General features: G+C 52.5%; 1 protein-coding gene across 1 annotated transcript in view; it reads right to left on the bottom strand.

The window, feature by feature from the left end:
- Nucleotides 1-4,094: 4,094 nt before the first annotated feature.
- The window catches only part of ARMC9 (armadillo repeat containing 9), a 142,113-nt gene continuing 130,209 nt past the window's right edge, over nucleotides 4,095-15,998 (bottom strand). The window contains 3 exon segments of the mRNA XM_060106995.1: nucleotides 4,095-4,577; nucleotides 4,579-4,798; nucleotides 11,411-11,537. Of these exon segments, the coding sequence (XP_059962978.1) occupies nucleotides 4,095-4,577; nucleotides 4,579-4,798; nucleotides 11,411-11,537 (830 nt within the window).

Here is a 15,998-nt window from a genome sequence, read left to right on the forward strand (position 1 = left end):
CCTGAACAGTGGGCTCGATCTCTCTCACTGCAATTGTTGCCCTGAGACCACCATGTGAACGAGCCTGAGCTAACTTGCTGGAGGATAAACCCAGGACCCAGCCCGCAGCCAACTGCCAGACATGAGTGAGGCCCTTGCCTGCCCTCTGATCAGCTGGGTCCATCCAAGCCCGAGAGAGCTGCCCATCTGGGCCCAGCCTCCATTGCTGATCCACACAATTGTGTAGCTAATAAATTGCTGCTTTATGCCATTAAGTTTTGGGGGTAGTTTGTTATGTGCAAAAGTGAACTGCATCACTCCTTAGGACAACTCCCCACAGTGTCTGGAGAGCTGAAGATGGTCAGGCAGGCAGGCCCAACCCCTCGGCCACAAGGCTGTACTATGAGCACCCTGGGAGGCCCCAGGAGGATCCCCCCAGATCCCGAGCGAGGCCAGTGAGGCATTCACCTCGCACACAAAATGTAAGGGGTGCCCCCAGATTCAAGATACATGATATTTTAATGCAATTCAGCAAACTATGCCTCGTGGGCTGGCTGCCTATTTTTTAAAATAAAGCTTTATCGGAATTGGGGCTGGGATTAAGGTTCTGCAAGCAAGGTAGGGCCACAGAAGCATGCGGTCAGATCATGTTTTTGTTTCGTTTTTTAAAATACATTTATTTATTTATTTATTTTTGGCTGTGTTGGATCTTCGGTGCTGTGCGCGGGCTTTCTCTAGTTGCGGTGAGCAGGGGCTTCTCTTCGTTGCGGTACGTGGGCTCTAGCCGTGCAGGCTTCCGTAGTTATGGCACGTGGGCTCAGTAGTTGTGGCTTGTGGGCTCTAGAGCGCAGGCTCATCAGTTGTGGTGCACGGGCTTAGTTGCTCCACGGCATGTGGGATCTTCCTGGACCAGGGCTCGAACCCCTGTCCCTTCCCAACAGGGAAGCCCCAGATTCTGTTTTTATTAAAAGTTTGATACTTTGTCATGGATTTTATGTGTTAATCTTATTTATTTGTGCTTTTTTTTTTTTTTTTTGCTCCTTTGATTTGGGCCAAATCCTTTCCAGCTTACCGCGTGAGCCCTAGTATCTGACTAGATCTCAAACCTCTACCTGCCTATTGTATTCCCACCAAGGGTCATAATTTAAGCTGTTGCCGGACTTTTACACTTGTTGTGAATGAAGCAAATGAGATCAAGTCCTACTCGGGAGAAATTAAGGGGCCAGTAACCAGAGAGCTGGGGTCAGCTTTCAGGGGCCGAAGGACTCTTCCTGAAGGCCCATTTCTCCATAGTTCCATGGACTCCTCTCCACGTCTTCCCTGAGTAGGTTTCATGGGCAAATCCTCAGAGCTGCATGATTCGGTTTCCAGATGACCCGTGAAAACGTTCTGGTTTCGGTTTTGTATATTTGATTTCCCCCCTGCACCCTGTAGACAGTGTTCATACCCACCTCCCATTAGGCCAGCAGAGAGCTAGAATATTTACACATAAATCATTGGTATTTTACAAAGTCTCTTTTGTGCCATCAGCCTTGGGGTGTGGAAGTGTGTGTCTGCAAGAGGGCTCTCCCAGAGGCCGAGGCCATGTTTAGTCCCCAGGGAACCGCCCAGACCACTGCTGGTGACCTCAGTGTAGTTTGCCCACATTGTTTTTTTACCCCAATGGCCAGACATTTACAAATCACACTTGAGCTCATCCGCAGGCTTGAGGGAGAAAGAGAAGTCCCCCTTGCATCAGGGAGGCTATGGGTGGTAACAGATGAGCCGCCCACTCCTTCTGGATTCTGGAGACAGGGCTTCTCCCCCGCCAAGGCAGGGCATGGCTGTGCCAGTTGGTGGCATCTGAGGAATCTGAAGGGAGTGGACGGTGCTGGAGAGAATGGGAGAGATTTTTCCATGATGCTCCTGTGCTGTTCATCTGCAAACACTCTCTGCCTTTTCAACGTTTCGCCACGGAGCGCTTCCATTTCAGGGACCCAGTCTCTGCTTCTGTTTGTCCGTATCAACAACACCGAGAGAAGTGTTTGTGTTTTCTCTTTATTCCTCCAGAGGTCAAGCCAGGAGTTCAGAGGGCCTGGAGGCTGACATTCCCAAGAAGGCAGGCCAGTGTTGCACACAGCCTTCTTCCCCAGGTACAGAGAGGGGCTCACGCATTTCCAGAGAATCAAGATGGGCCAGTGACACGACCACAGAGTTCTAATGTGCCCAGCCTGGCACCACTGCCAAGACCTCGCGAGATTAACCCAGGGTCCTGGCCCATGATGTGTTTACAGTCATCGCAGGGGTAACCTGGCCTCTTGCCCGCTCCAACATTCTCCTGTTCACCTCTCTTCCCGCTCTCCTGAGGAGTCAGAAGGCCATTGAAAAACGCAGCGCTTATCCTTTATTTACGTCCAGTGGGGCCCCAGTGATGCCTCCACTAATGGGCATGGCCAGGGCAGACGGACTGCCTGGGGGGCAGCATGTGATTTTATTCACACACACACACACACACACACACACACACACACACGTACCATGTAAATACTGATAATTTTATTTCAATATTTCTGTTTTAGGAGAGGTCAGACCCTGCGACTAGCTTGAGTAACATGACTGGCTCTGCAGTGAAGTGAAGTTTCTTCCTCTGTCCTCAGACGTGGGCCCTGAGGGCACCCTCGGCAAGGAGCGAGTACGAGTACAGGCCTCCACCAGCGGGGGACAGTCACACTGCCAGTGGCACTATTTGTGCTTATGGTTTTAATGGAGGGAGGGAAATGGCTTTAAACTGGTCAACGCTCTGGGTCCTTAAAACACACGTGCAGAAGCACAGGGCTGCTTTGGAATAGCCATACTCCCAGCCAGAGAGGGGAACACACCATATTCTTACCAGATTTTAAAAGAGGAAGAAAATACTAAGTCTGCTGCTCAGGCAGCGGGCTTGAGAACGAGTTTCTGTCATTCTCAGTCCCTTCTGTTTCCTCATACTTGGTCTGGGTGAGGGGGGCCAGTTTCCGCCGAGGCCAGGGTCCCGTCTCTGGCCGAGCTGTCTGGCTCCGGCTCCTCCGCAGAAGCTCCCGGGATGGACGAGATGGACGGGCTCATGGACTTGGCTCTGCTGCCCCCCAGCTGGGTGCCAGGGGGAGGGCGGGCAGGAAGGGCGGTGGCAGGACCCTGGGGCATGGGCTGCGGTGGGCCTGGTCCTGGATGCCTGGAGGGCTGTCCTCCTCAGCCCCTGAAGCCACCTGGCGGCTCATTGACAACTGTCTCTTCACATCTGTCACCTGCAGCTGCTGGCTGGCCGAGGGCAGGAAGTTGGCTGGTCACTGGGCAACGGGAGGGTGACACCGGGGAAGAACGCATCCTCACTTCCTGGAAGACTGGATGCCTAGAGAAGAAAATCCAGGCAAGCTGCCAGCACCAGGCCGGTCTCAGCACAGAGCCCCCTCTGTCCCACACAAGCCCTCCTTTCAACAGGCTCTGCGCAAACAGAGCGCCGGGAACCTTCCCTCCCGGGTCACCTGCTCTGCGGCCAGGGCCTGAGTCGGGCGGCCACGCTCGTCCCTTACAGGAAGCAGGCTGCCCGGTGCGGGGACTCTGTGAGCTCCGCTGGCCGCGCGCCTGTGTCTGTTGGGGCCGAGGGACGCGTATCTGCTGCTACCCACCCCGTGCGCCGGCCAGCCCGTCCGCGGCCCGGTGCTGCCACCGTGGTGACGAGAGCAGGGGCGCCCGGCCTGCTGCAGCCCGGAGGCCGGGCAGGGATGGGCGGCCTGCCTGCCCCTCTCCTGGCCGCGCCCCACCCCCCGGTACTCGCCGGCTTTTCCTCCGGACCTGTGTACGGAAGCACCGCGGTGGGGAGGCCGGGCTGGGGCCCTGCGCGTGTGTTTCCCAGCAGAGGGGCGCTGAAAGGAGGGGGAGGGCCCCGCGGGCTTCCCGGCCTCGGCCCATTTACACACTCCCAGCCCAACGGCTCCCCGGCTGGCCAACGCGCCCAGGGCCGCGGCAGGAACGGAAGGGGCCCCGTAGGCCTGCATACATCCTGAGAGTGGCTGATTTGGGGCCGCTTGACGTTCTTTTGTTCGGTTTCTCTTTTGTTTTCCCTTATTTTTAGTAAAGCCCTTTAGAAAGTTACGGGCTCAGCTGGGGAGTGGAGGGCTGTGGTCAACTAGCCGACGGGCAGGGGACGGAGAAGCGGTCTTTACCGCTAGCAAAAGGGCGAGAGGGGGGCCCCAGGGACAGAGGGGGGACCTTGGACCCACCCTCCACCACCCCCCCCCCAAGTCCCTCGGGCGGCCCCTCCGCCCAGCCTGCGAGGAAGCACCTGCTTCTGTCTGATTTCGAGGCCGCCCTGAGCTGCTGCTGGCTGCTTCCCACCAGAAGGCCGGTTCGGATTTTGGGGTTGACCTGCAAGCCCCACGCAGGGGGATCTTGTCTCCGAGTGGCATTGCCTGGAGGGTGTCATTCCGCCCGTTTGTGTATGAGCCGCTGAGACCAAGGGCAATTTCATAAACAGAAAGATGAGTGAAGAACCGGTCCCTGGGGCAGAGGAAGCGTCTGGCTAGGGCCCTGGTCCTGCGGGGAGGGGAAGCGGGCCTTGGTCCGGTGGGCACGGAAGGGGCACCAGTCAGATGCGGAAGGCCAGCGCCGTTCCCTGCAGGCTGACTTACTTTGCAGGCTCCTCGTGGCGCACGCCGTGGAGCCGGGGCGGCTGGCCTGCTGTGGGCCACACGAGGAGAAATGAGGGGCTGGAGCCGATGCCTTGGCCTTGGGTGGGTTCAGGTCCAGGATCTCTGGGCTGCAGGGGGCCCGGGGCTTGTAGGTGAAGCCGGGTGTGAACTCCCTGGAACAAAATGTGCAATCTGAAGTCACAGGAGAAAGGAAGGACTCCCCTTTCCAGGCACTAATAGATGCCAGACGTGGCATTGTCCTGGGCATGGGGCGGGGGTGAGGGAGAGCAGGGCACCCAGAGGCATAAATCATTGCCCCATGGAGCTCACGTTTTAGGGCAGGAGGGAGACGATGAAAGAAGAATCAATGCTAAGGAGGAGACGAAGCAAGGAAGGGGAATAGGGAACTTGGGAGAGTATTAAATTGTGAGATCGAATGGCCAGGAAAGCTGTGGCTGGCAGAGTAATGGTCCCCAGTTAGGTCCATGTCCTACTCCCTGGAACCTTACATGACAAAAGGGAATTAAGGCTGCAGATGTGAGATTATCCTAGATTACTGGAGTGGGCCCAAGGTAATCACAAGGGTCCTTAAGAGTGGGAGAGAGGCAGAAGAGAGTCAGAGGAACAGGTATGGCCACGGAAAAAAGGCACAGAGATGCAACGCTGCTGGCTTGAAGGATGGTGGAAGGGGCCACGAGCCAAGGAGGGCATGAGGCCTCTAGAAGCCAGAAAAGACATTCTTCCCTAGACCTCCGGAATGTAACCTGCCCAGTGGATACCTTGATTCCAGCCCACTGAGACCCGTGTAGGACTTCTAACCTAGGGAACTGTAAGATAATAAATTTGTGTTTGTTCAGGTAACTAACTGTGTGCTAATTTATCATAGCAATTGGAAAGTGATTTTAGATGGGGTAGCCCGAAAAGGCCTCAGCGCGAAGGTAACTTTCAGCCCCCAAACAATCCTGTGAGGCAGGCATTACTACCCCATTTTTCAGATGTTAAAACTGAGGCTCTAAGTTCGTAAACTCTCCCAAGGTCACACACATAACAAGCAGTTAGTGAGGCCAAGATCTGAACCCAGTGGGATCTTATAGCCAGCCATCCTCCAGACACCCTCAGGACCCCATCCCAATGGACCAGCTTCACAGAGACAGGAGCCAGCTTTCCTCCAGCACCTGCAGCCACCGCAGCTGGGGTTGGTGATGTGATTTCCCGGCCTAGCCCTTTGCTCTCTGGCTGTCATTGAGCTATATACATGCTCAACTCTTCTTCCCACCTTGACTTCTGGGGCCTTTGCTATCTATGCGCCCATTTTCCGGACAATAACTCTGAAGACTGGAGTCCCGGGCTGTCATCCGGGGTTGTTGTCACCATTGAATGAGCTGATGTCAGCGCCAGCTTCGCTCCCGGCAGAGGCGGCAGGTGCTCCTAGTCCAGCTTCCCTTCAATAAGTGGGTGTCTCCGTCTGCGGGCTGCACACAGCAGGTGCACGGCAGGTACTGTGAGCTTGGCGAGTGAGGGGGTCCCCGCACTGCATCCCACTGCAGTGGGCAGTGGGGAGTGTGTGTGTGTGTGCGTGTGCATGTGCGTGTGTGTGTGGTGTGTGCTGGGGGTTGAAACTGAGGACTGTGGGAAGTGCAGGATCCAGTGGCCGGGAAGGAGGGTGGGGGGCCCAGAGGGTACGCTCAGTCGAAGGGCCTGGGTTCTCAGTCCCACTGTGCTGCTCTCTAGCTGGTGACGAGAGTGAGCAAGTCTGCTGACACTTTGGGAGCCTCAGTTTCCTCACCTGTAAAATGTTTTCTATAGGACAGCTCTGAAGATAGGGTGGCTGTGCTCCGGGCCCAGTTGTGGTAAAGTGCCCCGTAAATGGGGGTTACGACTCTGGGGAGTGAGACTCGGGAGGAAACTGCATAATTTTTGGATTATTTCTACATGCCTCCTTTTTTTTTTTTACATTGAGAATCTAATACTTTAATAATCAGAAAAATAAAACTTAAATATCTGAAAAGTCTCCAAATTCAAATTTAGAAAAAGACTGGCATACACTATTATATATAAAATAGATAACTAATAAGGACCTACTGTAGAGCACAGGGGACTCTACTCAATACTCTGTAATGGCCTATATGGGAAAAGAATCTAAAAAGGAGTGGATATATGTATACGTATAACCGATTCACTTTGCTGTACAGCAGGAACTAATACAACATTGTAAATCAACTATATTCCAATAAAGCAAAAAAAAAAGAGGCTGGCATAAAAACCGCCCATACTTTAGACAAGAACTCTTTCATACCAGGTTGAAAAGGATAGAGGAGATTTAGCCCTATTGCTTTTTTTTTAAACTTTAATTTTTTTCTTCAAAAAGCAAAATTTATTTTTATGTCACTCCTAATATTGTCCCTCTAGGTGAACTCCCTAAGAGCAGCAATTTGGTCTAGTTGACCTTTGAGCCTCAGTGTCCAGCACAGTTTCTGAGCACCATGTGCATTACCAGTGAATGAAAGAAAAGCAAAATGTTAGGGCAAAGGCGTCATAAATTCCGGTATATAGATCAGATGAAAGAGCACACAATCATTAAAAATAATAAAGATGGGGGCTGCTCAGGCATATGAGAGAGAATGGAATAAGGCTGAAAACAGAGCAATACAGAGTAGCATGTAAGTCTGACTGCAATTGTGTGAAAACAGGCATGCATTGCTGACACTTCTTCCACATACAAAGAAGCTGCTTATACGGGCTAGTGAGGTGGTTTTCCTTTAATATTATTTAGTTCAGAGGATTTTTTCTCCTATTTTGCTGTTCTAATTTTGATATATAGATATATATTTTTTCTTTTTTTGGCCTTGTGGCTTGTGGGATCTCAGTTCCCTGACCAGGGATTCAACCCAGGCCACGGCAATCCTAACCACCAGACCACCAGGGAACTCCCTAATTTTGATATTTTTTATCATTGTTATTGCAGTAAAATATACATAACATAAAAATCTTGACCATTTTTTTTTTTTTTTTTTCCTTTTTGCGTTATGTGGGCCTCTCACTGTTGTGGCCTCTCCCGTTGTGGAGCACAGGCTCCGGACGCGCAGGCCCAGCGGCCATGGCTCACGGGCCCAGCCGCTCCGCGGCATATGGGATCCTCCCAGACCGGGGCACGAACCCGTATCCCCTGCATCGGCAGGCGGACTCTCAACCACTGCGCCACCAGGGAGGCCCAAAAATCTTGACCATTTTTAAATGTAGCCCCATTACACTTTCAAAAGGAATAATTGAGAGACACTAGTGAAAACTACTCAGGTGAGCACTGGGGCTATTCCCGGCAATGCTAACGGCAGAGGGTCAGCCCTGGGTTACCTGGGGATGTCCCATCACACGGTCATGGAACAGGGTGGCCAGATTTGGAGGAGCTAGACGTGCAGGCCCAGGACGGCTGGCCTGCTTCACCCCGTGGGGCCTTAGAGCCAGTGAGCAGCAAGGTCAAGTTGCAGGGTCAGAGGAAGCCGAGGTGAGTTGGCAAGAAGTGAAGGGAGAAAAAAGTCTGGGCAGCAGGGCTGGGAATCTCTAACCTCCCAACCCAGGGCAACCAGGAAAGGGTCCCATCCTTTTTGGAGAGCAATTTGGCAATGTGTATGAATATCCTAACATGCAGGTTAATTTTATGGGTCAACATTGCTGGGCCATGGCACCCAGGTATTAGATTAAATATTGTTCTGGATATTTCTGTGCAAGTGTTCTTTGGATGAGATGAACATTTCAATAGGTGGACTTTTTTTTTTTTTGCCGTGCTGTGCGGCTTGTGGGATCTTAGTTTCCCGACCACGGATTGAACCCGGGCCCTTGGCAGTGAGAATGCGGAGTCCTAACCACTGGACCGCCAGGGAACTCCTCATAGGTGGCCTTTGGGTAAAGCAGACTGCCCTCCAGAATGTGGGTGGGCCTCATCTGATCACTTTTAGATTTTGGACTTGCCAGGCCTCTGCTACTATGGGAGCCGATTCCTTAAAAGAAATCTCTGTATAGACACACTTCCTGTTGGTTCTATTTCTCTGGAGGATCCTGACTAATACACCTTAAAAGGCAGCCTCTTCTCTGCCGTGGGACATGACCTTTGTTTGGCCAGGGCAGCATTGCTGCTGGGGAAAGAGCACCCTCAGACAGAGGCTCCCTCGGCTGGCTCCTCCCGTTGGCATTGGAGAGAGTGGCCTTTGGCAGACACCAGGGGGCCGCCCTTTGGCTTGGCAGGTGCCCCCCACCCCATGAGGTTCCCCAAACAACCTGGGGGGCTGCAGGAAGCGGCGGTGTGGACTGAGGGCGCTGGCCACTGTCACTGAACTCTGCAGGGATGATGGCATCAGGACCCCCTGGAAAGGACTCTGTAGGAGGCGGGGATGGCTGTCTGTCAGTAAGGGTCAGCTTGGCCTCTGAGTGGCCCCTAGCTCCCTAACGCCCCAGAATGTTGAGCTCAGCAGTCTGGGCAGCTAGGAGCCAGAGCCAGGAAAGGGTGACGGTCTGGCAGGAGATGGGACCGGATGAGGGCAGAGCAGAAAAAGCACATGGATGGCAGTCACCTATGATTTAGAAAAACGTGATCTGCTACAGGAACACATGGTGCTGGGTCCTAGTAGGAGGTAAACTTCAATATATTGGTAAATTGGTAGGTGGCCTGCAAGGTAGGCGATTACTTATTAAAGAAGGCTGGCCTGTTTATATTATCTCTCTTATCAATAGGAACATTGTGTTGGAACGGAGTAGCAAGAAAAGGCTTCTGGAGATATTTAATCTTTACTTGTGTTTGGAATGCTGCTGAGTCATAATCCGCAGATGGCCGGCAGCCGATGGGTCGGCAAGGCCACGTGACAAGTCTGGGCAGCAAGGCCCCTCACCTTCCTGCAGGTGACGGCTGGAAAGCAACGCTGCACGTTCCAAGGTGCGGGTCAGCCCCTCCAGGTCTGAACCGACAGATTTCCTGGGAGAGGGCCTTGGCTCTTCTTGGGATAAATGCTTTTTTTTAAAAAATGCATTTTCATAGCCTGGTTAAAAGCTACTCAAAGCTAAGCGGATAGAAAAAAGAAAAGGAGAACTTGGCTGTGGGGAGGTGTGGGATGGTGGAGTCCGAACATTTTTACTCCTGGCTTTTTCTGGAAGGCAATTGCATAGCAAGACCAGTTGCTGGAAGCCACGGGGCTGCAATCATCTTTACACCACCTCAAAGTTGGGGCTAAGCAACTGAGGGCTATCATTCCGTCTACAAATGACCCACGCCCAGAGCTCCAGGGCCTTCCTTCTGCCGCAAGCGAGGGCCCACCCAGCGGACTCATCTTCTGGGGCCAGGGGCTGCCCTCCCCACTACAGACCGAGAGAGAGAGAGAGAGAGAGAGAGAGAGAGAGAGAGAGAGAGAGAGAGAGAGAGAGAGAGAGAGAAGAGAGAGAGAGAGAGAGGAGTTGTCAAGCCAGACAGAGAGCCACTCTCTCTCCCTTTCTCCTAGGATCCATCCATCGCCTATTTTGAGCACCTGCCCTGGGCCAGGTGTGGGAACACAGGGACAAACACCCTGCTCGTGGCCCCTGTCTTTGAGGAGAGCGGGAGACAGTCACGGAGCACGAGACCACACGGTGAGCCTCGGGCTCACCATCTTTTACGCCCTCGGCCCGGTAGAGACATCCAGGACTGCCCCCCTCCCCAGTGCAGGTCCCAAAGTCCTTCCGGCTCATCCCCACACAGCAGGAAAGAAAGGTGCAGGGTCGCTGCCTGCCCCAGTGGGTGCCGCTCTGCTGGGTCCACCAGTGGGTGCTGGCTCTGCTAGGGCTTCTGCAGGTCATCTCTGACTCCCCGGCCACTTCTGCAGGCAGTGGGTGGCTTCAGGCCTCGGGGGCCTGGAATGCGGGTCCTCCCACTGCCTCACCCAGCTCCCCGAGGCCCCGCTGCTGTCGGGCCAGTCAGCCGTGACCACAGCTGAGGTTAGGGTGACCCTGCGGACACTGTAAGGGAAGTCCTTCCCTGTTCTACAGGAAGGTGGGGCGCGGGAGGCCTGGCCAGTCACCGTGGCAGGATCCCTTTACTTCTGAGACTGCAAGGCGTAGTCATGTTCACCATGACTCTAGCCCAGGGTTTTAGTGCAGGAGCTTGGCTTGTCTATGGTGACATGCTCAGCCGGCAGGGCGCCCTGTGACCAGGAGGAAGTGGTGGGCGGCGGTCGGGAGACAGGCTGGGTCTGCATCCAGAGCTGGGCCCCTCCCCCTGAGCAGGCTTCCTCCGACCTGAAAAAGGGGGCTGTGAGAGATTAAGAAAAACAGTCCTTTCTAGATTCTAAAGAATCCCTGGTAACCCATCAAGTGCCAGTTTGTGCTCGTTTGGTACAGAGGGAGAGAAAATAACTTTTATTTTCTCCTTGGAGGCCCAGTTTCGGTTTCAGGAAGCTGACATCGGAGCCAAACCATTTGACTGGTCTCGTTCTTCATCTTTCTCCCCTCCAAAGCCAGCTGCTAAGATAGGACACGGACCTCAAATTAATTCTAATCACAAACCCTCCCAAACATGTTTACCTATCAGTTCTTAAAACTAGTCTCTTGGGCATGTTTGTAAGTTTTTCTTTCCTTCCAGTCTGACAACTGATAGTTCTCCGGCGGCAGGTCCCTCCCCCTTGGGCTCTGAGGTTATCAAGCATGGTGACCACGCTCCCCTGAGGATCTCAGAACCGTGCTTCAGGACCCAGCGAAACGCTCCTTTGCTTCCATCGTCAGAGGCTGGGCCTCAGAGGAGCCTTCCCAGGATACCTCGCCATCCCTACCTGGTGGTCTCGCCACTGTCCAGGGCATAGGGCACCTCCCTAGGCTGGCTCGGGCCTCCCGCTGGGGGCAGGTGAGGCTCTCCCTGACGTCCTGCTGGCAACCACTCTCCCGACTTGGCGTCGATAGCTGTGGAGGAGGAGAGAGAGCTCAGTTGATTCTGCTCTGGAAGCTCTTTGAGGATGCTCTTTACTGGGCTGGGCCCTGAAGTCGAGAAAAGCACACACCCCGGGCCAGTCCCTCACGGCTCCCCGGCGCCTATGGATGGGGACTTGTTTACTTGTGCAGCTTGAGGCCTTTCCAGATGGCCACTTGATGTACTTATAACCTGAAGGTGCAACAGGCATGCTCTGGCTGGGACACACGAAGCGGAGAAGGACAGACCAGTGGCCCTGTCGCCTCCCACACTCCCACTGCCTCTCAGGGAAAAGCCAACAAAAGCCAGAATTGTCTCCTGGGCCCCTGCTTGGCTCTGATGCACAGCGGCCCAGAGGCACACTGAAAAACTCTTCGTGTTTATTTGAAATTCAAGTCCACCTGGGTGTCCTGTATTTTTATTTGCCAAATCTGGCAACCCCCGAGGTGGGGCTCTCTTCGCCCTGTGCTGCCCCAGGATCCTTCAGGCCTGAATCCCTGTCTTCCCCCAGGGGCAGGAGCCTCCATAATACCACCTAGCAAGGACAAGGCCACCTAGGTCACCCCAAGATCACAGGGAGTGATAGGAGAAGTCCCAGATGACACTGCCGCGGATGCCTCCCAAGGGTCTGGGGACAGGCCTGTTCTGTATTTCAAATGACGGGGACCCCTCTTTCTCCAGCCCTGCTTCTCCTCTTCTTGTTCTATAGCCAAGGGGGTCCGTGTCACCATCAGAGCAACACTGTGACAGAGTCTGGATTCACTGCTTCCTTAATCCACGCTCCTTTCAGCTCTTTCATTAAAAAAAAAAAAGTCTCTCTAGCACCTTTGCAATGTGGCCTCTGCTTTATCTTAAATATAAAGAATCTTCCCTACCTAAACAGACATGTCTCCAAAGAAGACGTACAGATGGCCAACAGGCACATGAAAAGATGCTAAACATCGCTAATTATTTGACAAATGCAAATTAAAACTACAATGATATACCACTTCAAACCGGTCAGAATGGCCATCATTAAAAAGTCTCTAACAAATGCTGGAAAGGGTGTGGAGAAAAGGCAACCCTCCTACACTGTTGGTGGGAATGTAAGTTGGTGCAGCCACTATGGAAAACGAATGGAGTTTCCTCAAAAAAACTAAAAATAGAGTTGCCATATGATCTAGCAATTCCACTCCTGGGCATATATCCAGACAAAACTATAATTCAAAAAGAAACACGCACCCCTATGTTCATAGCAGCATTATTTACAATAGCCAAGACACGGAAACAACCTAAATGTCCACTGACAGATGAATGGATAAGGAAGATGTGGTACATATATACCATGGAATACAACTCAGCCTTAAAAAAGAATGCGAGGGCTTCCCTGGTGGCACAGTAGTTGAGAGTCCGCCTGCCAATGCAGGGGACACGGGTTCGTGCCCCAGTCTGGGAAGATCCCACATGCCACATGCGGCTGGGCCCGTGAGCCATGGCTGCTGAGCCTGCGCGTCCAGAGCCTGTGCTCTGCAGCGGGAGAGGCCACAACAGTGAGAGGCCCACGTACCGCAAAAAAAAAAAAAAAAAAAAAGAATGAGATAATGCCATTTGCAGCAGCATGGATGGACCTAGAGGTGATCATACTAGGTGAAGTAAGTCAGAAAGAGAAAGACAAATACCATACTTATGTGGTACAAAAACACATACTTATATGTGGAATCTAAGATATGAACTTATCTAAGAAACAGAAACAGACTCCCAGACATAGAGAACAGATTTGTGGTTGCCAAGCGGGAAGGGAATGGGGGAGGGATGGATTGGGAGTTTGGGGTTAGCAGGTGCAAACTAGTATATATAGAATGGGTAAACAAGGTCCTATTGTATAGCACAGGGAACGATATTCAATATTCTGTGATAAACCATAATGGAAAAGAATATAAAAAAGAATGTACATATATGTGTAACTAAATCACTTTGCTGTAGAGCAGAAATTAATACAACATTGTAAATCAACTATACTTCAATTTAAAAAAAAAATCTTCCCTGCAGGTTTCCTCAAATCCATAGCAAGGGGGCACAGCTTTGACTTCCAGATAACTCTCTTTTGACCCAAACAAGGACTCTGTTTCTGGTATGGAACCCAATGGGTGGCTTTATTTACAGTCCACATTGGACAGTCTCCACCCAGAACTGGGACTAGAACTAGAATTTCAGCCTTCTCTGATCTGCTCTTCAATGGACAACTGGTCTGCTTGTCTGTGCTCTCTGTTCAATGGGCTTACAGTAAGTCCCCTACATACGAACCTTCAAGTTGTGAACGTTCAAAGATGTGAACGTGCATTTGCATGTCCAATCACGTAAGTTAGTTCACGTCTCTGGCGTACATTGCCATGTGTGTGCATCCTCTACAAATGGTTGCAGCAGCCATTCAGAATGCAATCCAGGGCTACTGGGTCATCTATGACTAGAAAAAAGAGCTACTACCCAGATGTCACTGGATCGTTTTTTCAAGAGAGTAGACAGAAGTGAATCCAGCAAGGAACCAGAACCTGTGCCATCAACGTCAGGTGTGAGTGAAGTTGCAGCTTGCCCTCGGTCTCCTATTGCTGACGACCCTTCAGCTCTACCGTCTCCCACCTCCTCTCCCTCCTCCAGTCAGTAACTCTTCTTGCCTGTTCACTCGATGCCAGCCCCTGGATGCCAGCTGTTGTACTGTACTGCTGTACTTTTCAAGATACCATACTGTAAGATTAAAGATGTTTTCTTTATTTTGTGTTTGTTTTTTATGTATTATTTGTGCAAAACGTATTATAAACCTATTACAGTACAGTACTCTATAGCTGATTATATTAGTTATATTAGTTATTAGTATCCTATTAGTTAGCTGGGTACCTAGGCTAGCTTCGTTGGATTTATGAACAAATTGGACTTAAGAACGTCATCTCAGAACAGAACTCGTTCCTATGTAGGAGACTTAACTGTTTAATAAAGCCCAGGGGACCAGATTTGGGTGTATGAAACAATAGTTGAGTAGAAGCACACGAGTGCTGAGCTACACACAGAAAATCCCATGAGAGTTAATGGTGTTACAAGATGGTGCCCGGGGGTAGGCAGCCCTCCAGGATCAGGAGCTTTCCCCGGCTGCTGGTGGGGGGGAGACAGCTGGCAAAGCCCTCTGGCAGGAGGGAGGAGGCGCCAAGCTGGGCTCTCCGAAGACCCTCTGAGGTCTTCTCGGTTCAGTCACCAAGCAGTAGCCACCCCTCCGTCCTTGCCTATTCGCTCTGCTTAGGCCACACTGCAGACTTTCAGAGCACCCCCTGCGGCACACCCCCCACACCCGCAAGAAAACCAGCTCCACTGAAAGAGCTGGGATCTGGGAGGAGAGCAGCGCGTGAGGCCTCCTGGGACAACCACTGCTTTCCTACCTGTTAATCCATTTCAGACAGGGCTGGCATTGTCCCTCCACGGTCCACTGACAAGGCATGGGAGTTTGATACCCCAGTTTTGGTTGACGGGGAAATGAGAATAACTTGCCTCAGGCCAATATCATGCAACACTCTAAGTCACATTCTTGGCTTATTTTTCTTGGGAACTATTTCCTTTTGGCTCCGTGGGGCTGAGTCCTTTGCTTAAAAATAATGTCCTTTCTGGGCCCGCATTCAACTGATCAAGCCGTTTGAGGGTCCCGCAGTTTCCTCGTCCTGAGTCCTGCCTTCAGTGTTGACTGAATGCACAGGGGTGAAGGGGTGTCCTGAGCAAACCTGACGTGTGGGCCGTGGTGCTGGGTTCCCACGGGTCTCGAGGTGTTAATTCCCAGCATGAGTGTAGCCAGACTCAGTAGTAAGTCATGTGTGAGGGGACCTGTGGGGAGTGGCCAGGCGAGGCCAGACTGGGATGGGGGGGGGACAAGGTGAGCAGGAGAAGAGACGGGCAAGAAAGGGCTGGAGGAGCAGGACTGCATGGACGGTAGGGTCAAGAGGAAGTCAGATCGGCTCTTGTCAGGGAAGGAGTAAAACCAGAGACGGTGAGGGTCAGGATGGCCCCACTGCCCACCGCTGTCCTTTCCTTCCCTCAACCGTGGCACTCAGTCCCAGATGCAGCCTCAGAACCAGTCTCAACGCAGCATTCCAAGCACCTTGGCTGAAGCCTGTTTGCACGCAACCTCACGTGGAGGCTGAGAAGAGGAAGAGATGGCGGTGGCGAGACAGGATGGGGAGCTGGCATTAGTCCACTGGGTGAGGCGAGGGCCAGGGTGGCTGCAGCTGGGCAAAAGGAAGGAAGCACAGAATCTACACCGGAGACGGAATCCACGCTCAGTAAATGACCCCGGGAAAGCCGATGACCCGGACGCTTGGCTTCTCCAAGGGGAGAACTTTTGTCAAGGAAAAGGATTGTAAAGGAGAACTACGGGTGCTGGCCTGAGGTGGAGACACGGCCTGGGGGTGGGTGGAGAGATTAATATGCCTGGTGTCTGC

This window comes from Mesoplodon densirostris, chromosome 8, assembly GCF_025265405.1.
Source record: "Mesoplodon densirostris isolate mMesDen1 chromosome 8, mMesDen1 primary haplotype, whole genome shotgun sequence".
Lineage (NCBI taxonomy): Eukaryota > Metazoa > Chordata > Mammalia > Artiodactyla > Ziphiidae > Mesoplodon > Mesoplodon densirostris.